Source organism: Adelges cooleyi, unplaced genomic scaffold, assembly GCF_023614345.1.
Source record: "Adelges cooleyi isolate 19-005CV unplaced genomic scaffold, UGA_ACOO_1.1 ACOO_flye_CR_arks_rails_tigmint_CR_PRNA_2, whole genome shotgun sequence".
Classification (NCBI taxonomy): domain Eukaryota; kingdom Metazoa; phylum Arthropoda; class Insecta; order Hemiptera; family Adelgidae; genus Adelges; species Adelges cooleyi.
The window spans coordinates 12,302,046-12,326,060 of record NW_026095860.1 but is presented as its reverse complement, the minus strand read 5'-3'; the positions used below and the strand labels follow the sequence as shown (position 1 = coordinate 12,326,060).

Genomic DNA, 24,015 nt, shown 5'->3' with positions numbered 1-24,015 from the left:
ATTTTGAAGGAATTATTAAATCAAATCAAACCATTGGACTAAAGTTACAACAGTGCTACCACAATTGATAATATTAATATCGGGAACAGTCTTAATGTACAAGCCATAGTTTTATTAAAGCAAATACAAGCACAATACCTTTTTTTTTTATTAAACAATTTTATTTATTTACAATCTATACAAATGTATAATCAGCAAGTCTGATGACAAAGATACAGTGACCATGACAATATTCAACAATGTAGGAATAGGAATAAGGAAGGCTCTCAGCAGTGCCACCTGACCAGAATAAACACAATACCACGATTAAAGATAATCTTTAATCGTGCACAATACCTACGTAAGCGGAATTAAAATAGTGAACAAGTAACAACCGTTAAGTGTTAACCATTGATAATGGTAATTTAGTAGTCAATGGAGCCTAATTGGAGCCATTGGTTAATATTTAATTACTTTTTCAATATAATCAACAATGTTCAATGATTAGGTTTTTCAAACCGATGGGGTACTTTTATATTTTCGTTGTTTTAAGTTGGTCACGCAGATTAAAATTAAAATCTAATTATTTAAATTGATGTTAACATATTATTTTGGATTTTGGAAGTATTGTTATCATTTGATAAATTTGGAGAGAACTACCCCCCCCCCTCACGAATATATTATGACCCTTCTCTCTAACCATAGAATGCGTATTCTGATTTCTGATAACCGATTTCCATTTTTCAAGATTTCACACCATAAGATACATCCACGAGCACGTGTCTAGCGTATTATGTATAATTTGATAATTATACCAAGTTATTAAAAATAATCAATAATTCGTAATTAAGGATTATATTTTAATTTCAATTTTAATATAGATCGATAGTACACTATAAGATAACTATTGTATGCACTAAGTTAGCACACATGTATGTTTAAAATGTCGTATTCAACCTTGAAGAAAGCACTAAAGTTATTTGAAGGACCAACGCCTGACGAAAAACTTGCAGACTCGAAACAAAAAAGTAAGATTTTATATTTTATAATAGTGTATTTCCAAAAACATAAATAAAATAATGGATGTATTTTAGACATTATTAATTATTATTTAAATATCTTTCTGGTTTTATATTTTTTAATTTAAATTCTTTTTTAGCTAAAAAATCAAGTAACATTAAGAAATCGATTTGTAAGAAAAAATTTCAACATTCAAAAAGTGTATTTAAAGTACAGTTATTGAAATCAGATGCTAATAAATCAATTAAAAAAATTCAAGAGCAAATTCGTAATGAAAAGGACTTAAATTTGGTGCACTTAAATTTGGAACGTTTAAAAAAGCTGGATAGAACTAGCTGTGTTAATAACACTACATATAAATTGGTAAGTCAATGAAATATTTTTCCATGTATGTCACGGTTTTGATAAAACTATCTGATTTACAAATTTTAACATATTTAAGGCATCCCGTGCCAAATTGCGATATACATTTTAGCTTAAAAACATGCCTTATGGGTAAAATTCACATAGAGTGGATCGATTCTGATAATATTTTGTGTGTTGTGTTCTGATGTTTAAAGTGTGTTTTTTTAAACATGAGACATTGCTGTTCTTTAAAAAAAAAAAATTATCAAAGTTATTAGATAACTACAAGGCATCATCTTTTATCATTTAAGTAATTTTTCACTACCAATGGCTATTACTGATAAAAAAAAATTGTATATGTTAAATAAAGCTTTAACAAATTAACCTGTAAATAAGTTGACTTGGTAATTTATTAAACTATAATCTCAAATATTGCCTATATTTTCTACTTTAATAAATAGCCACAATTAGGTCGATATAAATGTCAGGGTTTTTTTTTTAAAATTAAATAATTTGAAAAAAAATGCACTTTACCGCACACCCTTTTTTGTGTTTATTTTTTGCTGATTACAAATCTGAAGTCAGAATTAAGCAGACTCCTCTAGTTCAAAAGTTGTAATTAAAATTTTAATATACTATTGTTGCGCCCGATGACTGCAGCGAAAAAAAAAAAAGAACCACGTAGGGGATGGGCATTGTTGCGTCAGCCGCAAGCCATTGCTACTGCCCCTGTCGCCTAATATTATATAGAAAAAACTTCTAAGATCAAGTACCAAAAGTGTGTCCGGGATATTGCATTTATGCCAATAATTCTTTTTTTTTTTTTTACAATAGAAATGTAATATTTTTTGGTTATTTATCTAGTTATTTGATTATTCTTTGTATACTTTTAAAATTTATCTAACAGTTGTTGTATAAAAAAAAATGTTATTTGACTTTTACCAGATTGAACAGAGATATCAAAAGCCATCAACTTCAGCAAATAAAGAAGAAAAAACTGTATTTACTGATGAAGATTTTGAGAAATTTGAGCGTGAATATTTTCAAAATTAATGGATGATTTTGTGTTTGGAAAAATCATCATAACTATTGTACTAACAATATTTATATATTTCACCTGTTGGTTATTTATACCTCCATTTGCAGACTCCGAATCTTTTATTATTCAGTTATTTCCAAAAGTTTATTATGCACTTATTATACCAGTAATTTTTGGCTTAGTATTTATAATCAGTTTAATACTTTATACTTTTATTGCGATAAACTACTAAGCTATGTCTAAACAATTAGTGGTTGTCGTTGCTGGTGTAACGTGTGGGGGTAAAAGTACAATTGCGTCTAAACTTATGAAAATGTTAGACAATGTAAATGTATTACATCAGGATGAGTTTTATTATCCTGAGTCGAGTAAACATTTAGAATTTATTCCAGAACTTAATTATCACGATTATGATAGGATAAGTGCATATGATATGGATCGAATGATAACTGCTATTGAATCCAATTCTCGCAGTAATATCTTGGTATTAGATGGTATTCTTCTACTTGATGATGTTAGAATTATAAATTGTGCCGATTTAAAATTTTTTTTCGTTATGGACAAAGAAAGTTGTTGGAGCAGGCGTAAAATAAGAACCTACCTTCCACCAGAACCAGATGGTTATTTTGAAAAATATGCATGGCCGGAATATAAACAACATTTAAACAGAGTAAAAGAAACTATACCAGATGTTATATTTTTAAATGGTACTGATAGTATAGAGCATAATGTAGCAATTGTTATCAATAAAATTAAAAATAAAATTAATTAATTGTAATATTAATTTTTTACTTATTTTTGACTAACAAACATAATAGAATGAACTTATTATTTCCTTTTATTGTCCTGGTACCATTCACTATGAAACAAGAAGTCTCCACATTAACTACAAATGGCTCTTTTGGTAAACTTTTGGTCAAAAACTTATTAACATTAAACTTTTTAATCGGAATAAATAGTTCGATTCAGTAGTATTTTATTTGTTTAAGAAAATTCTTTCATGCCAAATGTTATTTAAAAATTAGGTATTAACTATATGTAAAACTTATTTTGTTATTAAATGTCTGGAATTAAGAAAAAAATAGTCAAATATTATACAAATTTTTCTTTTTAAAATAAAAGAAGTTTAAGTAGAATCACATTCAATACGACTAAAACTCGCCGTAAGGACAGGGTACCCAGTCAAGAGATCCAATGTTATTATCACCTTGACTGTATATATATATATATATATATACATTTTTTTGTATTGACACATTTATTAGATATTCCAAAATAATATTTTTATTTTTTTCATTAAAACAATCAAACAGTATTGATTAATTATTGTTGTAGTAGTTTTAATCCTATTTGTGCAATAATAACAATTGTCAAAAAACAAGTTCTAAGTGATCTTACAACATTTGTATTTCTCATTCGTGTAAATAGTAAGAATGCATGTGAAGATTAACTACAACACTCAACATTTGAAGTTGTTGATCGACACAAATAAAATTGTATTATAAAAGTTAGGCTAAGATATAAATTGCTTATCGCCTTATTTAAGAGCATATCTATAATATTTTCGAAGAACTTTTAACTGATGGATTATTTTGCGTTATCAAATAGTTTATTCATGTTAGAGATAATACTTAAGAAAACTTTCTTAAGTACCTAATATTTGCCTTTAATAATATAGATAATAATAAGTTAATAAAATACTACAAAACCATTAGATAAAGATTTTCATTCCCCTACATTTTTTTTTTTTTTTCAAAATGTATACTATAATTTTAACTGTGGTTATTAGAAGGTACTATTCATTTTAACACCTAATGTTGTGACTCTAAAGAATAAAACCTGTGCTTCCTTAATAAAGGAAGTAATATCTTTACAAAGAAGAGCTTAGTGGTCCCTCAATTCCTTTCTTCTGTTTACTTATATATAGTTAACAACTATGATTAACTATAAGATGAAGATAACTTAGTAAATAATCAAAAACATTACATATAAAATATTAAAAGTAGCTTTAATGGAAAAATCAGTATCAATTTCTCAATTTTTAAAATATTAAATAGGTATAGAAAATATTTTAAACATACAAATTTAAAACAACAATTTTACATCACAATATAAAATAGAAACACCTTATAAAATATATGCCATCAGCAATATGTAAATATATATATTTATATATACTCATTTAAATGTATCTTGTACTTTTAATTTTATCACACATTTTAAGAAATAAAAAAAATTTCAGAATTATAGGCGATATTAGTATTAATTATATTCTTAATAACAAACATTTAACTTAAAATTAAACGCCTTTAATTTTTTTTGTAGGATTCATTGAAAAAGTAAATAATTGGAAATTTAAGTTCCAAGATACTTGATTTAAATATATATATATATATATTACTTTGCGTAAATATAATTTAATTTAACAGAATAACTAATATAGCATTTAGTTCAAATTTGAGATCCCAAACGTGGCCTTGGCAGTTCTCCAAAAATTCTATCACCATGTAAACTTTTGGCTAAGGCTCTGATACTGGCTGCAATATCAGTTTTATTTTCAGATTCTCGCCCAATCTAAAATCAATTGTTTTCTCATGTTAAATATAATATTATATATTATTTAATTATTTTAGTAACTTAATGATTAAGTGACATAATGTTTTATAATTACTGGAATATGTAAGTTAGCATCATGTGGTACGCTGCCGCTGTGTACCATGAATTTTGGTACATCTACAGGAAGAGAAGTAGCCATATGATATGGAATACAAATACCTTCATCGTGACTTCCAGATTCTCCTAAGTAAAAAAAAAAAAAACCATAAGAATTTTACAAATATTAGACTCTTTGATTAAATTAATTAACGATACCTTCAGATTCAGAGAGATCGTCATCGTCGGAAGTACAACTGATCTTTAAGTCATCCATATCATCTAAAGGGAATAACCCTTCAGCATCATATGATGCTGGAGGCAGTCCACTATCGTTACTTCCGCCCACATTAGGTATTTTAATAAGACTAGTTTTGGATAAAACACTTTTTTCATTGCCCTGAATAAAACATAAAGATAACCCTATAATTATAAATTCACCACTTAACATTATAATATAAATACCTTAGAATATGGCTTAAAAGTATAATCCATTAAATTCATTGTAGGATTATTTTTTAATGTAGTAATGACAGGTTTTGGTAACATTTGTACAGGTGATAACATTTTATTAGAAGTTGTCCGAGTCGGTAAGTGTTCAAAATTTGGCAATTGATCTTTATCTATTATAACTCTGAAAACAAATACAATATTAACATTAAATTAAATTTATACATGACAGCTCATTCATAGTCAAGTTTAATTTACCTAGCTAAAGAACGAAAATCATTTTGCGCTTTAGTTCGAAAATCATCAAGTGCAAAATATTGATTTTCCGTAAATTTACGTATTTTTTCTTCTACCAATTTCGTTTCCTCTTCTACTTTTTCACTCATTTGTCGTTGTAATGCTTTTATTTTTGGAGGCAATAGTGCTAATTGAAATAATATTATTAAAATTAAAAATACAAATTTTTAACTTTCATACTTTTTTGATCATCTACAATTAATTAATAAACAAAAGACTTACCAGACGATCTAGGGGAATATTTCTCATTAGAATCATCTACACAATTGATGAAAATGTCATAAGTTTGCGAAAAACAATCTGAATTTTTTAAATTTTCTAAATGCTTTTCATCAGTCTATAATAAAAATACAATATATTAAACATCTTTTAATTTAACAGTACATTTTTCATCTCATTAAGACGCATATTTTTTTGCTCAGCAGTAAAAATGTTAACTCATATAACTGTAGTTTTGCCTTATCTGCTTTTAAACTAAGCTCTAAATATTCTTGAATTTCTTTAAAGATAACACACAAAAGCATGTAAATTACATGACGTGCTGAATAATTACTTATCACTAACTAGTAATCAAACAGCAACTAACACATCGTAAATTCAAGTACAGAATATCATCCTAAAGTTCCAAACCCTTTTTATTATCCTCACATACATCCAATCCTCAGTTAAAGAGAAAATTATTATTAGTAGACTTATGCAGTATTCTATTAGACAAATATTTATTATTACCTAATCACGTTTAAATACTTTGATGAATACAATTATTTTACAAACTAATAATAAGCACAATTTTAATGGTAAAAGTTAATTAAATATTTCATTAAAATTATAAAACAAATAAAAGTTCTATGTTAAATTGTTTTTCAAACAGAAGTATGTATTATATAGTGTAGTTTATAACAAAGTTTAGTAGGCTTTAGGTTAGGTTAGGAATAAGTAAGTAGTAAGGGATAATAGAATATAGGGTAAGAATATAGTTTTATGTTATTAATAACTTACCAATAAATCAGGACTAATTAAAATTGATATTTCTTTATCCATTGGTTCAGCGTAACATAGCATATCACAATTTATACATTCATATGTAATCCATCTACATACTCTTTCTTCGCGTATCAAACAATCTTGTCGTTTGATTACTGCCCCAACCTCACAGCGCAATAATTCCTAAATAAGTCCCAAAATTAAATACCTTTCAGAATCACCCGACCTATTGAAATGCCTTACCTTAGTGAAGAAAATCGTATTGTAATTTTCACCCAGTAAGCGGTTATCAAATTTGATCGGCTCGCCCTTAGTCTCAACTTGTATGTTCAGACACTTGCACGAAACGATCATTTTTTAAGAGCCCGACAATGTATAATAATTTCAGGTTGTCAGATTAAAATACCGGTGTAAACAAGCAGCTGATTACCTTTGTACTGAATAACTGCGAGCTATCCACACTGGACTTAATAAAATGTCCGATAAACTGTAATCAACTACAATAACAGAACACAATCATTCGAACAGCAACTTAAAATCCGTGTACAGGGATGATCATTTTTCGGAAATATTTTTTAAAACAAAGGATGATTAAAATTTGGTTATAAATTGAAACAACAACAATAGAGAGAAAGGCAAAAACAGATGATTTAAACAGCTGACTCGACTTTCGAGTTTCGGCAGCAGCTGCCGGCTGGTGTCGACCATTACCTACAAAGAAATGGACTGATAGTAGAGAGAGAGGTCCGAATAACGACATCGTTAAAAAGAGACAGAGAGAGTTGTTAGGTATGGCATGGAAGAATATTATAACAACATATCATATCATGGAGAAATAGTAATATGATAATACCCGATAACGAAATTTTTATATTAAACATTTTTAATTCATCTTATTAAAATATTTAATTTTAATTGTCATCAGTTTAATGTCTCATAATGGTTTTCCAATGTAAAATTAAAACTCGATGGCCGCTTTTAGGTACTCTGTGTTTGACCTTCTCATTAAGTGCCCAAACCATTTGATTCTTTTTTTAAGTCGACAAATACCATAGACTTAAAGATTTCTTTTTAGGTCTATGACAAATACCTGCCACGCATTATTTTTGTATTGAAACTTTTTTTCTATAATCTGCCCAATCACCGACAGCTGATCTATTGTCAATTTCCTTTTATGAAATTCGCATTGGTACTCCCCTATACATACTAGTATATAAAACAGTATTAACAATATTTTAGTATAATAATAACTTACCAACAATAATTTGTCTATAAAGTTTGTAAAGAAAAACTGTTTTACAAAACATACTTACATGTTTTATAAAAAGTAAAACAGATTGTCCATAGATAAAATCTGAATGAATTTGTAATGTTTTTTTAAGTATCTATTTAAAAGAATACATCATACGAAAGTATTGGATACCCGTCAAAATAATGAAATACATATCCTTAAATGCTTTACAACTTCGAATAACACAATTATAAATAATAATTAAAAATGATTTAATTATTATATATTTCCATGTGTGTGTATCGCCATATATTTAAATATAATTTTATTACTCCATGTCTTTTCAATTTTTATTCCATGAGAAACCTAACACCTATATCTATCTCTTTCCAACGTTGTTCATAACACGGCAGTATAGGCGTGTATAGGAGGCGCAGTCCATATATTTATAGGTCTATGTTCAGTGGCCGATTTAAGGGGGGGGGATCACCCCCCCTCTTTGTCCGAGTTTTGGCCCAAAAAAAAAGTGGTTGTAATAAATTTCGACTATGTCATTTAATTTACCTGTTAATTTGTTTAAGCTTCATGGTATTATTTTCAATTTAAATCATTTTGTCTATGAGTAAAAGCCATTTTAATATAATAGTAAATTGTTTGTTCCGTCGCTAAAAACAGATTTGAATTCGTCATGAAGTTTACTTGAAATCAGTCAGCGTTCTTTTTATAAAATTTTTAAATTTCAAATTTTAAAATCAAATTTGGAAGGGTTAAAATTAAAAACTGAAAAAAGTACCCTGACCGATCTTAAGTAAACTTCGTGGCGAATTCAAATCTGTGTTCAAATTACTTATCGGATTTCTGGTTCGACCCCCGCGATAGAAAAGAATTGATCCGATAAGCAATCTAAAAACAGATATGAATTTGTCATGAAGTTTACTTGAAATATTGCCTATACAAAACTCCTTAAAAATGGTCGGTATCCAGGGGCCTTAATGTGAGATAAGACTAATTACAATTATTTATAGTAAACTTAATACAATGAATTCAATATTATTTTTAAAATTATATTTAATCATAGGGTAACAACAGGCACCAGTGATTGGCACTACCCCCCAATTATTGGTGTTATAGTGTTTCTTTTTTTTTAGCACAGTTATTACATCAAGATATTTTATAATTTATATATAAGTTAGGTTATTAATTATTTATACATAGGTAAGGTTAGGTTTAGGTTAGGTTTAGGTTTAGGTTAGGTTAGGTTTAGGTTTAGGTTAGGTTTTGTCTGTTTAATTAATGTTCTGTTTTTGCGTATGTGGGGGTGGTTCCTGTTGAAGTGTTTTGTCTTTTTATGCAGGTGCAGGTGGGTTAAGGAAGATGAATTTAGTTTGAAGTCGGTTCGTTCGTTGGAGATTCGAATGTGATATAATTTCACAATAAGTTAAATGCTAATTTTGTGAATGTTAGTGTTATATTAAAGACAATTATTTGTTTTTGTACAGACTTAGGTTGACTAGAATTGTTATAGTCGAGACCTTCGACTATAATAATAATAATAACATTAGTATCGCATCGAATGTCGTCTATTGGGTAATACGATACGCAGCATTATCTCCGATCTTGCTTAATTATTAAAGAAAAACTATACTACACGGTAGGCCAGAGAAACGGAAAATGTTTGAAAGTTTTATTGGCAGCCCTGTGGAGCTTGTAGAGAAGCGATAGTGTTATTGTTATGTTCACGGATACCTGGCACCCGCCATTTACTATTTAGTAATCATTGATCAGTGGGTCCGGGGTCGGCACACAATGCGCATTTGCCGTGAAGGTATATTACAAAAATGGTGATAGTCTGACTGTCGCTCGCAGGGAATTTCGACGTCATTACAACTTGGGACATCATGGTCGTGTTTCATCAATTATCATGCAACGCAATCAAGACTTGGGTTGAGAATTTTGAGGAGACGAGTTTAGCTCTCGAAAAGAAACCACTAGGAACTAACTTACTTTTTAAATGACTGTAACTTTTCAAATGTTAAAAAAAAAAAACGCACCGTCTTTTTTGAAAAGTTAGTCATTTAAAAATGTTAAAATAGTCGTTATTGCTAAACTATGTATTGGGCGTTATACTTGGAATAATGAAAAAACGTACCATCTTGCCCTCCGGAATATTGTTCTCATTTAATTTTATAATAGGTTCTTTTACTCTAAAACCAAAACTAAGCGAGTTATTTTCAGTTGACGTAAACATGTTTTTACCACTGAAAATCACCGGCGCGACGCCCTCTTAATCATAACTTTCTTATTTTGATTCAGTTTGCACATCACGCCTAAATTCTATTGTATTTCAGTTAGTCGTGGACCAAATGGTGATAAAAAGTCGTACAAAAAATTTGTGATTACACCTAAGTATTTTATCAGACTGTTAAAGTCGATCTTCAATCAACAATCTTCAACATTGTTTTTTTAATCTATGCCTAAAAATGTCTATGATACATTTGGTGTTCGAAAAACGAAATTCAAAACTAATTATAATTGTGTTTTTTCGTATTGATCGTTGACGTATTCCTGAAGACGAAATTTCATTTAAATGGTAATTGGTATAAGGTACATGAAATTCGAATTGGCAATTAATATTAATATAGAAAAAAAAAATCTATTCCCCGGTACACTCACTAATAGCAAATAAAATAACACTAAATTATGTTCTTTACATCTTAACTAATAAATATTAAATAACTGGGACTGACTAATTTACTTAAGTACTGAATTAATATTTGTATACTGTGTTGCCTATATACAGGCGCATAATATTGGTGGCATATTATTATATACGATTACATTATTTAAAACTTTAATAATATTTAACTATAAAAAGTAGAAACTTACACTATTTAATCCGCTCAAAAAATGTCCCATGTTAAGTAAAGGCATCTTAAGTTGACGACGAGATTTGCCTTAGCAGTCCCAGGCGACAAATATTAGCAGGGTACAATGAACATATTTTCTTATGTATACATGGTTGATAGCTTAGAAATAAATTATGCTTTTCGAGTTTATTTATGCCAATTATGTCTTAAGGAAAAATAAATGTTATGTAAAATAAAAATATGTTCTTATAAAAAAAAATAATGTAATGTCTATTACTGCATAAGAATATTTAATTTTAATTGAAAATTGGTACAAACTCCTAATTGGCTATCACTAAATAAGTGTTAATACATTGTTATACTATAATAAATTTAAAAACTATTTTCATAAGTATTGTCAAACTCTATTTATAATATTACATAAGTACATTAATAAAAGTCAACAAATCTTACAGTTCAATGCTTAACAGTAAAACTGGATTTACAAATAATAATATAATAATTTAACTTTAAAAATTCTTACACTAAATAATATTATGCATTTAAAAAAAAAAACTATAAAAATTAAATTTGAGGTATTTTATTTTATTATTTTAATATTACGGTATTAAAAACATAAAGTTGATAAATATTAATATTAAAGTAATTATAAAAGATAAGCGATCTACTAAGATCGACAATGTTTTCCAAAACTTTGCATTCTCATCTCTCAATCGATTAGGAGAATCTTCATCAATAATTTTCTCTACCAATAATTCAGCTCCCTGTAATTAAAAATAATAAGTAAACATTTTGTATAAAATCCATATTTTGATATATTTTTTTTTTTTTTAAACATACTGGAATTATTATTTTATGTTCACATAATTTTTTTAAGAAGCATTGACTACAAAAAATATTTCTAATTAAAGCTAACGGATATGGGCCCTTTAAAATCTGTATTTGTATGTGAATTTATATACACTTATAAATATATATATTCATTTACAGTAAAAATTATAATCGTACAACCCATGACTCATGAGTAGACTTCATTCAAAGCGGCAGCGTAGCTAATGTCCGTCACTACCTTAATACAAATTTCCTGAAAAAGAGCAGAAAAAAGCCCCTAACACCCAAGGGAGTATTGTTTTTGAAGGGGGGTCAACCCGGTTCGAAAATTGCAGTGGAAGCACAAGCACCCTAAACGTAGTCACACCTATGATACAACCAAACTTATAAATTAACTCCAAAACCAAACAGATACAACCAAAATAATTTTTACTATGACATACCAATCTAAGAGTATATAAATCAATTAGCTATGTATTTAATTTTACAAAATAACTTACCTGATTATCAAAATTAGTGAGCATAGAAATAGGCTTTCTACTTAATAAAAATGCTGATGTAGATTTAAGCCATTCAGGACTTTCAGGAGGAAAATCGTCTGTGCCTCTCTTGTAAAGCTCATTACTTAAAACACTGATAAATAATGATATAGCAGTTTGAATTAAGCAATTCCTGTACAACAAAACTAAAAAAACAATTTTTTTTATAAACTAATGAATAAAATGAACAAAATAAAACAATATTAAATATGTATTTTATTTAAATTAATTAAGACGCAAATTTATTTTAAATATATTTTTAGCATTTTACTATCTTACCAATATATACTGGATGCGATCCATTGTTTGGTATTTTTGTATTTAAGAACTGTATGTAAAATAATTCAGAAATAAAAAATAAGGCAAGTAAAATTATCCGTATCATGATTTCGCGACCCAATAAAAATGTAAATGTACTCATCAATGATAAAACTGAAAATATAGTCACAATTAAAACTAATTTAATATAATCTTAACTTGAATAATTTTAGCTGTACTAATGTATTATATTACGGTTAAAAGAACACTAATGTGGTGTCCTTGGAAATAATATCTTTTTACTTTATAATATGTTCTTGCTATAAATTTAATACAAAAGTAGTTATCTCAATTTGTTTTCAAATAGAAATAATGATTGAACAAAATATATACAATTATAAGTATTGAATTAAAATACTTAAATATAAAGTCTAAATAAATATGCTAAATTTATTTTTTAAGTACTCGATACTTACCAGCAGCTGGAATAATAACAGATGAAAAATACATTGAAGAAAAACGTTTTATAGTTAATTCATACTGCAGAAGACAATGTTCATATGAATTATTTAAGCTTATATAATGTAGCGGATAACATTCCTGATGTACACTTTTCATTTCCCATTCTTTTTCAGCCGTATAATACTCTAGATTCTTTAACAAGTATTTTTAGTGGTTAAATTCATATGTAGTACAACTATTCATAGTATCTTATCAATGTAACTTACATAGTATCCAGTTGGAAACGAATAGTTTACATACAAGTTAGTGTAGATAGGAGATCCCATTATAACAGTGCAATTATGTGTATCAAAAGGCCAATGAGCTATATTTGTTGAACATTGAGCAGTGAAAGTTACACGGTGATTATACTTCACTATGCCTTTGTATGTAATTTTTACACTGCTCGTAGGTAGAAAGTACAATAGATCACTATCATCGCCATCGAAACCACTTAAATAAACAGTATTAAACATTCATATTAGAATTATTTTATTATATTATAATAATCTATATAAAATAATTAAATTTGCTGTAATCAGTGTTAAGAAAGAATGCATTCATTGGATTTCATTCCTTTTTAGAGGGATGCAATCATTAAATCATGAATGCATTACATTTAGTTTTATGGAATGAGGAATGGGAATTCATTAATTTTCTGTCAGAATGTTACAAATGAATGAACTCTATAAAAAACTATTTTCCGTTTAAAAATGAAAATAGTTTTATAATTCAGCGACTGGAACCTATAGTTTTTATCATAATAGTTGAAAAATTATATGGGTTATTTGAACAACTATAATTAGAGTAGACGATTCTACACGTGTATTTTAAATACACGTGTAGGACAAGTTCGTGTAGTTCGAATTCACGTGTAGAAGTTCGTGTATTTAATACACGTGTAGGACCCATGATTCAACTAACTTTACCCCATGGTTAAAATACTTTATTTTAGTGACAACCATTAATTAATGAATAGTATCACGTTTAATTAGAGATCTTATTAAAACTTAACAGTTGTAAGAATACGTGTAGGTGCAGGTACACGTGTACTTATAACTACACGAACTTCTACACGTCAATTCGAACTACACGTGTTATCGGTAGCTCTAGCTATAGTACGAATATATTATATATATATATAGTATACACGCCATGTCGATGTCTTAATAATAATGATAATAATAACAGTAATATACAATCTATATGTATCTTCACCAGTATTTTTTGCTCTTCTGTCTAAATATATGCTGATGAAAACAACTTAGTAGTTTTTATGTGTAACTTGGTGATGGTAAACAAGAAGGGAATAAAAATAGGATTTGTTTTCCAATAATTCATTATCTTGTTTATTCTACTTTATTTATAATATGTATGTGTTGTTTATCGTTTGTCATACGAAATATATTATATATATATATATATCTTATCTTGTTTTGTTATCTTTGGTTTTACTTTATAGTTTACACTCAGAATTTTTATGTCATATTTATTGTCATATGACAGTTTTTTGGACAATTTAGAATTTGTTATACTGCGAATAATATAATATACACAGTGATCCACTTATCGTGAACCACTCAATATCTCATAGGGTTTAATATGAAATTAAAAAAAATGTTTTCATATTTTTTTTTTTAAATATGATTTCAACTTTTCACAATTTATTTTGTTTTTACCCCCTTTCCAACTTAAATTATTTTTATCTGTGCGCATTTCCCAACCACACTTTCCCTCCCAACCTAACTTTAAAACTCTTATAGCTTCAAAAGTTGTTATCAATAAAAACTAAGTTGGGAGGGGGGTAAAAACAAACAAAATTGTATAAAATTGAGATAACATTGTATAAAAACAATATAAAAAAAAAATTTTAATTTCTAATTAAGGTAAAAAATAGTACTATACAGCTTTTAAATAAATATGTATCTATACATTTGTCATTTGTTTTATATTTCTTATTCATTATGACTAGATGGAAATAATGGCATCTAATTAGTAATTACTAAATATTATTAAGTGTTATCTATTGACTACCTATTTTAGGGGTTACCTACACTGTAGAGTTATTATTTCTTTACACAAGAACAAATGAAGGGCACAGAGAAAAAACGGTAGTTGTCACATTATGAAATTTTTTTTTCAAATAATTTTTTTTAATTTATGCCAATAATTTTTTTTTATTTATGTCAATAGATTGTTTAAATAAATACATTTATTATTAGAGTAGCATTTAATGTGATTTTTTTTGTCCTTGTGTAAGAGGTTGAGGAATTCACGAACTTTGTTTTTGCTGTACTTTAAAATTTGCATAATGTGACAACTTCCGTTTTTCCCCTGTGCCCTTCAAATATTTAAAACAAAATTTCTGAATGTACTAGAAATGCTTTCCATTTTTTTTTATGAATGCGAATGTGAATGCATTTTTTTTTTTACCTCGGGAATGGGAATGCATTACTTTTAAAAGGAATTGTATATACACGTGTAATTATAAATACACGTGTATTAAAAAAAAATTATATTTGTTATTAATTTTAGTTTTACGTTTTATACCACGTCTATATAATTTATACGAACTCGAACACAAGTATAATTGTGTAAATACGTTAACTCAAACTAACATTTTTGACAAAATAAATTTTTTTAAATACACATGTATTTATAATTACACGTGTATTTAAACGTGTATGTTAATTACACGGGGTCGTGTACACGTGTATTTAAATTACACGTTTAAAATCACAGGCACTATTATTTATGCATGATCAATTATTTGAATTATTTATGAATGATACGGGACGAGGTCAAGAACATTAACGAGGTATTATTTTTACAAAATCAAATATTTTATATTACCTATATGGTCAATGACCACCGTGTTATTATTATTTTAAGGGTGCAAGGAATGGACTTAATAAGACATAAATGTGCGACGATCAAACGTATTTAATTAATTAACCGCACAAATTAAGATTAATATACAAGGGAGATCTAAGGGGGTGATTTTCCCCAGAAATTAATATATCACTTTGCTCCCCCCAAGTCACGACTAATTTGGAAATCAAATATTTATTGACGATTAACTACAAACAAGATTTTTGAAATATTCGTTAGGTGTATACTTGTTTTCTTAACAATTTTAAGTTTAAAATAGTAAATAGTAATTTATATGAATGTGTTAAAAATTTCATGGATCAAACGAAGAATTTTTGTATTAAAACTGACTATAACTTGAAAAGTAAGTATGATAATCAATTTCTATATGCGCCATTTTTTTAACATAAAAAAATACAAATTTTTAAGAAAAATATATTAAAGAAATAAGTAAAAAAACTTTTTTAAAAACATGCTTTTCTAAAAAATAGTAAAAACGTACGTACGTACGTGTTAGCGAGTTAAAGAAAAGTTTGTAAAAAAGTTCAAATTCACGAAGTTATTGCACTATAAAAAAAAAGTAGTAAACGAAGTTTTTGATTATAACTTCAAAAGTAAGTTTGACCGACCAAATCTGACTTAACCATCGCCATTAGAGTAAAAAAGCACACATTTTGAAAAATAACATGTATAATATGCATGTTTAATCAAGCCTATTAATGTTTTTTAAATAATTTGTCAATTTTATCTACATATTATCAATGTTTTCATTTCCGGGAATTTCAAGGGATAACATAGATTGAACTATTGGTTCCCAATGTTTGTTTCCCATATGACAGAGGTCCCAATACGGCTGAGGCCGACTATGCTTATTATTATTATTACTCAACTTTTCACAGTATTTTAAACTATAGCCTATAGTTACCTATATAGGTCATAGGTACAGTTCAATAATGCTGAGTTATATGCGTGTGGGTGATATTTATCTCCCAGTCACATAGTCCCGTATACAATTAATTTCATAGGCCATTTATAATTTTTGAAAACCCCTAACTTTGAAGTTAATTATACATATTGTTATTGTTATGGTTACATTTAGATATTTTTTTTACTCACGTATCGTATGACATAATATCTGGTAGCCAAACGGAGGAAGACAGTTGCTGCGTAGTTTCAACGTTTTCGTATTTAGTTGGATCCCAAGTTAGAAATTCATCTTTCCAAATCTAATTAAAAATTACTCATTTAATCAAAGTTGCATAATATAATAATTTTGTATAATTTATGTATTTGATATGTTACCATAACGAGATGAATACTCAATTTTAACACATTCCACTCTTCGTCCTAGAATTAAAATTAAAGCATTTCTATTACGTTATTCTAAAATAATACTCAGCCCAATTAAGTTGTAATTACCATGTGAACACCAAAAAAGTACATAGTAGTGTTAACGACAGTTTGTGTTTTTTGGTTTAATACGGGTCTAATGTTTTTGTCGTAAGAGCAAAATAAATCGTTCAAAAGTCTTGTAGCAGCCGATTTGCTTTCGGAATCGACACATTTTTCGCCATAGGCTTGGTCTAAAAACACTTATTTTAACATATTTTATATTATTATTAACGAGAAACCAACTTACCAGTTATTAATGTAGAAACTAAAATTAGTAAAATATACAGAACCTTCATCTTGGACGGTTAATTAAAGACTATGTTCACTTGTGTTTCAACAAACGCCCCCCACATCACACAGACAGGGTTTGGTAATTGTCGTTAAAAAATTTAAGATATCGCTGACATATTTGATATCATATTATACTCAAGGGATTGGTAGCATATTGTTAATTATAGATAGAAATATAAGCAGATATGGTCCAGAAATAATTGTGGGAATATAAAAATACAATTATATTATGAATGTATAAAAACTTGCATGGTTTTAACTATATTAGTTTGATCATTTTCGGATCAATCTATATTGTCATTATAGTCAAATAACTTTTTGAACCCATTGGCCATTGCAGGGTCATTCTTTAAAGAAATAGTCATTGGTTCACTGTCGCGACACTCCATATAGTAATAACAGTCGGTACATAGTCTCATAAAACATTTTTTTTTCAATAGTAAAAATATTTTCTTCGTTCAAGTGTTCCAATAATAGATATTTTTTACCTGGATATAAGAAGTTTAATTACAGAAGCCTAATGATGCAAAATTACAAAATATTATGTATACAAATATGGGGCTTGAAACTGTTACCAAATCAAAACTTACATTATTTGTTAACTACAATACATATCGTATGGTATTCTGGTACTCTGACAGCTTAACTTAGTTTGAACTTGTATAAAAATATAAATCAATTAAAAACATTTTAAAGTTAAGTTATATCTTTTATAACGATATTCAATATTTTTCCTGGAACGAAACGGGAGTCGTAAAGGCTTGGTAATCGTCCCTCTAAAAATCTTTTCTCAAAATATACCCAAACCATTTCAGTCAATTTTTTTTTCATTTTGTCCACTATCGAAGTCACATGAATGCTATCTCTTACGTATTCTATTTTTATCCTGATCTTCTCTCGTCACTCCATTCAGCCACCTAAGCATATTGCCTGCTACACTAAATTTCCTGTTTACTATCCAACACTCCGAACCATACAACACAGCATTGGTCTCATCAAACTCCTATAAAACTTACCTTTAAGTCTCATTGGAACTCTCTTGTCAAATAAAACACCTGACTTTTCTCTCCACTTGATCCAACCTCACTTAACCCTATGTTAGACATCCTCATCAAAGTCACAGTGTAATGAACGGGTATGGACCCCCTATTAACTTTAATTGGTTTGTTATTGCACACCAGTTGTTATTTTATAAGCAATTAGTTATTCTAAGTAAGCATTACTTTTATAAGTTATCTTTACATCATTCTAATTCTGTTTTGTTTGTCATACGTTGTACGTGATCTATCGACGTATTACATTTCTTAGAAACATTGTTTCGTCACCTACTTTTGTGATTAACTTTACTCGAGTAGCATTATGTTTCTTGGTCTTAGGACCATTCCTAGATTTGTGTTTAAAGCAGATTGATGGATGTACCGATGTTAACTTTTAACTAATAAAATATACTTTTTATAAACTACCTACTAGTGTGTTTTATTTAAGTTTAAAACTCGATACTAATGAACAGTTAAAACACCTAAGTTTCAAGACTTAAGTTAACAGCTGTTCATTACATCTTTGGTGTCAGAAGCAACGTGGCAACTTGGCGTTCTCCACGAATTTATTTTCAAATTTTTTTTAAGTTTCTCAAGATTTATACATAGCATTCTAACAAGCAATTTTTTCAAGATTTGTACATAGCATTCTAACAAGTAATTTTTTTCAAGATTTATACAGAGCATTCTAACAAGCAATTTTTTTCAAAATTTATACAGATCATTCTAACAAGCAAATTGTTTCCAACAAGTTGTTCAAGATTTATCCAGAACATTATTTCAATAAACAAGTTTTTTCTACATCAATTTTTCTGCTATCAACTTTTAAAACGAATTTTTATATTATCATTACTTATCTTGTTCAATCAACCTCTTCTCTTACAATCTACGCGCTATTATCTAATTTAATAATATTAAGGTATTTATTTGTTTTTTTTTTTTTAATTTTTGTGCGTGTCACCTGCTTTATCTTCAGACACCCTACAAGGGTCCAGGTTTAAGGTGTTAACCTTTTTATACATACATGTATATTCGTTGTATTTTTTTAACAATTATTTTACTAGATATAAAGCTTTTTTTTAATAAATAAAATTGTGCGTTGCAATTTGAGAGTTTAGTTAGTTCAAAGGTACGACTACCCTTTTGATCTTCGAACAGTTATCTAAATTCTCTCTATAGTCTCTAGGGATATTTCAGGATAACTTCCTGTCCAAGCTAGGGTCCCTTAATTTAGCCCTAGAAAGTGGTGGTCAGTCGTAGTTGTGACCCATTCACTTTTTTGCATTGTAACAGTCTCTTTCTTCTTAATACTGACACTCCTCAAACGTATTCAATATTTTCTCTAAGCTTATAAAGTTAAGAAGAAAATATACATAAAATTGAAGAAAGAAATCATTTACAGGTTTTGTAGCATATCATTAATTATAGGTACACTGAAGTATAAGCAGATATGGTCCAGAAATAATAATGTGAATATAAAACTACAATTTTATTAACAAAGTGTTATTACAAATATTTTATTAAACTAATAACTACACTTACAGTAATCAAACATAAAAGTCTATTTTATAGATATTTGAATTTTTTTACTTCAAAATACTTGTACACGTTATTGACGATTAAAATATCGCTATAATTCAGCACCATAAACATCAAACAATCTAATACAACACTATAATATTATATTAGGGTATTTTTATAATTTTGCAACATTTGGGTTCTGTAATTTAACTTAATATATCCAGACAATAAATATCTATAATTGGAAGACACTTGAATGAAGAAAATATTTTTACAATAAAAAAAGTATTATATATATACATTTATAATTTGGTTCACAGCAATGTCTCATTAATGTTATTGGTTCCCAGTCTTTTTCTTTTTGTTAAGTTTTCACTAGAAGAACTACATATTTGGAAGTGGAGCGGATCATCATCTAGATCTGAAAGCAATGACTGTGTGGACGATGTACTGGTATCGCCAAAACTAAGATCTACTGGGCTAGCGGTCAAAACGCTCTGGCTGAATAAATAATCTCGGAACGAGCTTGATAAAGAATCTCCAGATGTCATTAAATAATACGGGTTAGACGACACCGAATTCAAACTCTGACGGCTTGGTTGGTTTGTCATACTCAAATCACTATTGCATGGCTTCATTTTATGAATATTTGAATTGGACAACGCAACTACAGGTTTTCGACTCCTAGGGGTCATCATAGTTTCCTGAAACAAGTTAAGACAGTCGATGCAAAACTGATTTTTTTATACACTCAAGTTTAACACAAAGTTATTCTACAAGAAGCTCGATTGACATTCAAAGCAGATGTTGGTATCAAGCGTGTAAAGATATAAGGATTTATCTTAGCTACCTGCATGGATTTGGTCATTTTCTGGGCCGACTGCGTTATAGGGGACATATCATCGTTAGGATGATGCTGATGAGGGGTAACGGTAGACGGAGTACTAGTGCATCGTTTAATACGCTTTACCACACTGGGCGTAGAAAAACAATCTACTGGATTGCATAACTCTAGGTTAGGAGAACAATGATTTTCTGTCTTGATTTCCTTGTCTTCTTTGTTTGGCAATACTTTTGATGAAACTTTTCTTTTGATCTTAAATGAATCGTCTTTGTTTTCTTTATTTGACAAAGTAGTTGTTTTGGATTTCTCGTCGGCAAGCTAAAAATATTCCAACAGCAAACAACATGCAAAGTTTATTAGTAATTCATGCAGTAATATTAATAGCAAAAATGCAATTGAAATACTGTTAATAATTATTATATGAAATAAACGCATTTTATTTTTATTGTTTATAGTATTATTATAGACATTACATGTTACAAATTTCGAACTTTTTAAAGTTTTTACCCAAAAAAGTAGAATTTCTAAAAAGTAATTAAAAACCCTTTGTAAAAACAGCTGTTGTCATAATCTTACACCTCAGTTTAATACCTAATGATTTTGATGTCTTTCGATTAAATATATTTAATTTAAAAAGAAAATTTGTTAGTACATAAAAACATAAATATCAACTAGCAAACTTTTTACATATTTCAGATTGATGTGTTGAAAGAACTACAGACAATAACAGCAGTAAAATTTAAAGAGATTAAAAGCTAATTATTTCTATTAAATTCATTTAAAATTGACTCATGTTATTAGCATAGGGTTTTACTACATCTAAAATATCAGGACTATTTGGCTTATTATACTCTATACTTAACACACAATAGATACTATTTTGACAAATTAGTTCTTAAACATTTTATAATTTAACCATAGTCACAACTATGTAATTTGGCCTATAAACTAGATAATTGCCATAGGACATCAATTATGAAAAAAAAAGATAAATTTTGTAGAAAATACATTATAGTTAAAATGTACCCTTTTAATAATTTGGTGGACTTGGCAAAGCTCTCCTGAATTTCCCTTAGTTTTGTTTATGAAGGTAACATGTGTCTAAATGTAGTGTCAATTGTTAGTATTTTTATTGTTTTTGCCCAAATATCATTTTAAATTTATACAGCTCAGTGGTCTGATAAGCAACGCCAATAGTATAAAATAATAAAAATATTTCACATAGTAGTACCTTAGATATTTGCCTCTCTGTTGATTTGGGAGGACATTGTTTAAGTTTGGATCCTTTTTTAAATATATGTTTCTGAAAATATTAATTCGGTATAAACAGAACTTTCGGTTAACAGGGAAAAAAGTAAACATACTTTAATAGAATTAGTTAAACTTCTATTTGGTGTTATCACAGAACTATGATTGCTGACTCGTTTAATGAACATTCTACGCTTTTCGGCAGATTCTGGTAAACTTTGTACATGGGCATATAACTCGGCTAGAGCTTTAACAGTTGGATTTTCTTCGTTCTCTTTGGTGGTAGTTGTCCGATCGGTGAACGAAAACACTGTTGTAGCAACTGTACCTTCTTCCTATATTATTAGTAAAATTAAATAAGTAATATTTGCAAAAAGTATTAATTATGTTTGATATTACCTTAACAGGTTGTAAAGTTTTTTTAGACCAATATGCCCTAATATCTACAGCCAAATTCAGCGGTATTTTAAATAAGTCAAATCCTAATTTAATCATATAAACCACAATATGTGATAAAGTTTTGGTGTTTTCAAAAATTTCTTCAGCTGGTAACTAAAATATAAATACAAAAATAAATAAAAAATATTGTTTGTATTCTATAACTTAAAAGAGTAACAAAATAAATAATGACTGACTTTTCTAGGAACAAATAAGTGACCAGTGAACAATGTTGCTAAATTATCTGGTGGCATTCGGTTTTTATCTGAATGTTTAGCAGTAAAATGAAGTAACTTAATAATGTCTTTTAATAATACTAAATTGTCAAATGGCAACAGTAGCAACAACAATTGTAAAGCTCTTAAAAAACGTTGACTATTATTGTTGATTTCCATTTTTTGACAAAATTCTGTAGAACAAAACACGATTGATTATTGAATGGATGCTTGATTTTATAATTTGATAATTTACCTGCTATTTGACAATAAGCTGGATAAAATGCTTCAGTCATTAAAGGTTCTGGCTGCTCTGCCAAAAATGATTTTAAAACTGTGGCACAATCATGAACAGTAAATTGACCATTGTACAAATCTAATGTTTGTCCTTGATTAAGGAGAGCTTTCAACTCTTGCTGGCGGGTAATGGATCCATTACGTCGGAAAATCCCTTCTTGGATAATATCTAAAAAGAAAAGATACTTATTTTGTTATGTAAATAAAATTTAACATGTTAAAATAAACACACTTTCTTCTTGGGATAAGAAATCGATAAGCTGATACACTTGACAAATTCCTTCTTGAGTAATTGGTGCACCATCCATAACTCCTTTAACGGGACATTTGTCTTTTTTCATAAATGACCATTTGATTGGTTTTATTTTCGACTTTTCTTCGACAGTACAGTCTCCTCTGGAAACGTAGTGTATAAGACAACAAACCGAGTATATAATATGCAGCTTAAACGAACGGTATAACTTACTCTTTTATGTTCGACTCTAGAATAAAAGATAAATGCATTCGGACTAACGTATAAAACTGTTCGGAGTCCTCTATGCGTAGTTTATTGGCGAGTTTCCAATCTTCGTTCATGTCCAGCAATTCCATTGCCATTGTGGCGGGTGGATACGAGCAATAGAAGAATTAGAAATGAAACGCGAAAACAATAGACTCACTACATAGTTCAATTCAAGTCTGCATAAAATATAGAAACTTGTTTGACAATCATTCTGTTGTTTCTGCTCACAAACGAGGTCCACACACACTTGTCACACGAACATTACAATACACGAATTTTGATGATTACCCTCGAATTACCCAACGTCTAACGGACAACGGTTTTTGTTTTTAATTATTTCATTTGAAATACGTTATACGGAAGATA

At 28.4% G+C, this 24,015-nt stretch overlaps 5 protein-coding genes across 6 annotated transcripts; 2 read left to right on the top strand and 3 right to left on the bottom strand.

Moving 5' to 3' along the window:
• Window positions 1-392: 392 nt before the first annotated feature.
• On the top strand, window positions 393-2,403 carry LOC126833932 (active regulator of SIRT1-like). The gene is made up of 3 exons (XM_050565526.1): window positions 393-1,007; window positions 1,139-1,362; window positions 2,290-2,403. The coding sequence occupies exons 1-3, from the start codon at window positions 914-916 to the stop codon at window positions 2,395-2,397; spliced, it is 426 nt and encodes a 141-aa protein (XP_050421483.1). The 5' UTR covers window positions 393-913; the 3' UTR covers window positions 2,398-2,403.
• Window positions 2,404-2,603: 200 nt separating this feature from the next.
• On the top strand, window positions 2,604-3,167 carry LOC126833930 (nicotinamide riboside kinase 1). The gene has a single exon (XM_050565524.1). It carries the CDS (start codon window positions 2,619-2,621, stop codon window positions 3,153-3,155), a length of 537 nt encoding a protein of 178 aa, XP_050421481.1. The 5' UTR covers window positions 2,604-2,618; the 3' UTR covers window positions 3,156-3,167.
• Window positions 3,168-4,516: 1,349 nt separating this feature from the next.
• LOC126833458 (uncharacterized) lies at window positions 4,517-7,400 on the bottom strand. Its single transcript, XM_050564806.1, has 8 exons — window positions 7,010-7,400; window positions 6,782-6,949; window positions 6,005-6,119; window positions 5,744-5,909; window positions 5,501-5,669; window positions 5,255-5,435; window positions 5,055-5,182; window positions 4,517-4,957 (listed from the first exon to the last, which is right to left on the bottom strand). Exons 1-8 carry the CDS (start codon window positions 7,118-7,120, stop codon window positions 4,835-4,837), a joined length of 1,161 nt encoding a protein of 386 aa, XP_050420763.1. The 5' UTR covers window positions 7,121-7,400; the 3' UTR covers window positions 4,517-4,834.
• A 3,793-nt stretch (window positions 7,401-11,193) lies between these two features.
• On the bottom strand, window positions 11,194-17,627 carry LOC126833430 (acetylcholine receptor subunit alpha-1-B-like). Its single transcript, XM_050564764.1, has 9 exons — window positions 17,504-17,627; window positions 17,284-17,447; window positions 17,167-17,211; window positions 16,981-17,090; window positions 13,221-13,446; window positions 12,969-13,146; window positions 12,514-12,666; window positions 12,196-12,380; window positions 11,194-11,628 (listed from the first exon to the last, which is right to left on the bottom strand). The coding sequence occupies exons 1-9, from the start codon at window positions 17,550-17,552 to the stop codon at window positions 11,464-11,466; spliced, it is 1,275 nt and encodes a 424-aa protein (XP_050420721.1). The 5' UTR covers window positions 17,553-17,627; the 3' UTR covers window positions 11,194-11,463.
• A 2,419-nt stretch (window positions 17,628-20,046) lies between these two features.
• On the bottom strand, window positions 20,047-24,009 carry LOC126833623 (rho GTPase-activating protein 19). 2 transcript variants are annotated; one of them, XM_050565060.1, is made up of 9 exons: window positions 23,614-24,008; window positions 23,380-23,543; window positions 23,107-23,316; window positions 22,833-23,044; window positions 22,597-22,749; window positions 22,314-22,532; window positions 22,181-22,252; window positions 20,956-21,267; window positions 20,047-20,809 (listed from the first exon to the last, which is right to left on the bottom strand). In XM_050565060.1, the coding sequence occupies exons 1-9, from the start codon at window positions 23,742-23,744 to the stop codon at window positions 20,420-20,422; spliced, it is 1,863 nt and encodes a 620-aa protein (XP_050421017.1). In that variant the 5' UTR covers window positions 23,745-24,008; the 3' UTR covers window positions 20,047-20,419. The 2 variants fall into 2 exon arrangements, with proteins under 2 accessions (XP_050421017.1, XP_050421018.1); XM_050565061.1 differs by lacking the exon at window positions 20,956-21,267 and having other exon boundaries at window positions 23,614-24,009.
• Between the last annotated feature and the right edge of the window lie 6 nt (window positions 24,010-24,015).

What these genes read in the sequence shown, in the direction of transcription:
- LOC126833623 (XM_050565060.1), bottom strand. Translation starts at nt 23,744, where the DNA reads ATGGCAATGGAATTGCTGGACATGAACGAAGATTGGAAACTCGCCAAT. An exon ending in CTAGAGTCGAACATAAAAGA is followed by an intron (nt 23,544 to 23,613) that starts GTAAGTTATACC and finishes CTACGTTTCCAG; the next exon opens with AGGAGACTGTACTGTCGAAG. An exon ending in GTTTAACTAATTCTATTAAA is followed by an intron (nt 22,253 to 22,313) that starts GTATGTTTACTT and finishes TAATATTTTCAG; the next exon opens with AAACATATATTTAAAAAAGG.
- LOC126833430 (XM_050564764.1), bottom strand. Translation starts at nt 17,552, where the DNA reads ATGAAGGTTCTGTATATTTTACTAATTTTAGTTTCTACATTAATAACT. An exon ending in ACTTTTTTGGTGTTCACATG is followed by an intron (nt 17,212 to 17,283) that starts GTAATTACAACT and finishes TTTTAATTCTAG; the next exon opens with GACGAAGAGTGGAATGTGTT. An exon ending in CGTTTCCAACTGGATACTAT is followed by an intron (nt 13,147 to 13,220) that starts GTAAGTTACATT and finishes TACTTGTTAAAG; the next exon opens with AATCTAGAGTATTATACGGC.
- LOC126833458 (XM_050564806.1), bottom strand. Translation starts at nt 7,120, where the DNA reads ATGATCGTTTCGTGCAAGTGTCTGAACATACAAGTTGAGACTAAGGGC. An exon ending in ATACGATTTTCTTCACTAAG is followed by an intron (nt 6,950 to 7,009) that starts GTAAGGCATTTC and finishes GGACTTATTTAG; the next exon opens with GAATTATTGCGCTGTGAGGT. An exon ending in GATTTTCGTTCTTTAGCTAG is followed by an intron (nt 5,670 to 5,743) that starts GTAAATTAAACT and finishes ATTTGTTTTCAG; the next exon opens with AGTTATAATAGATAAAGATC.
- LOC126833930 (XM_050565524.1), top strand. Translation starts at nt 2,619, where the DNA reads ATGTCTAAACAATTAGTGGTTGTCGTTGCTGGTGTAACGTGTGGGGGT.
- LOC126833932 (XM_050565526.1), top strand. Translation starts at nt 914, where the DNA reads ATGTTTAAAATGTCGTATTCAACCTTGAAGAAAGCACTAAAGTTATTT. An exon ending in TGCAGACTCGAAACAAAAAA is followed by an intron (nt 1,008 to 1,138) that starts GTAAGATTTTAT and finishes ATTCTTTTTTAG; the next exon opens with CTAAAAAATCAAGTAACATT. An exon ending in ATAACACTACATATAAATTG is followed by an intron (nt 1,363 to 2,289) that starts GTAAGTCAATGA and finishes GACTTTTACCAG; the next exon opens with ATTGAACAGAGATATCAAAA.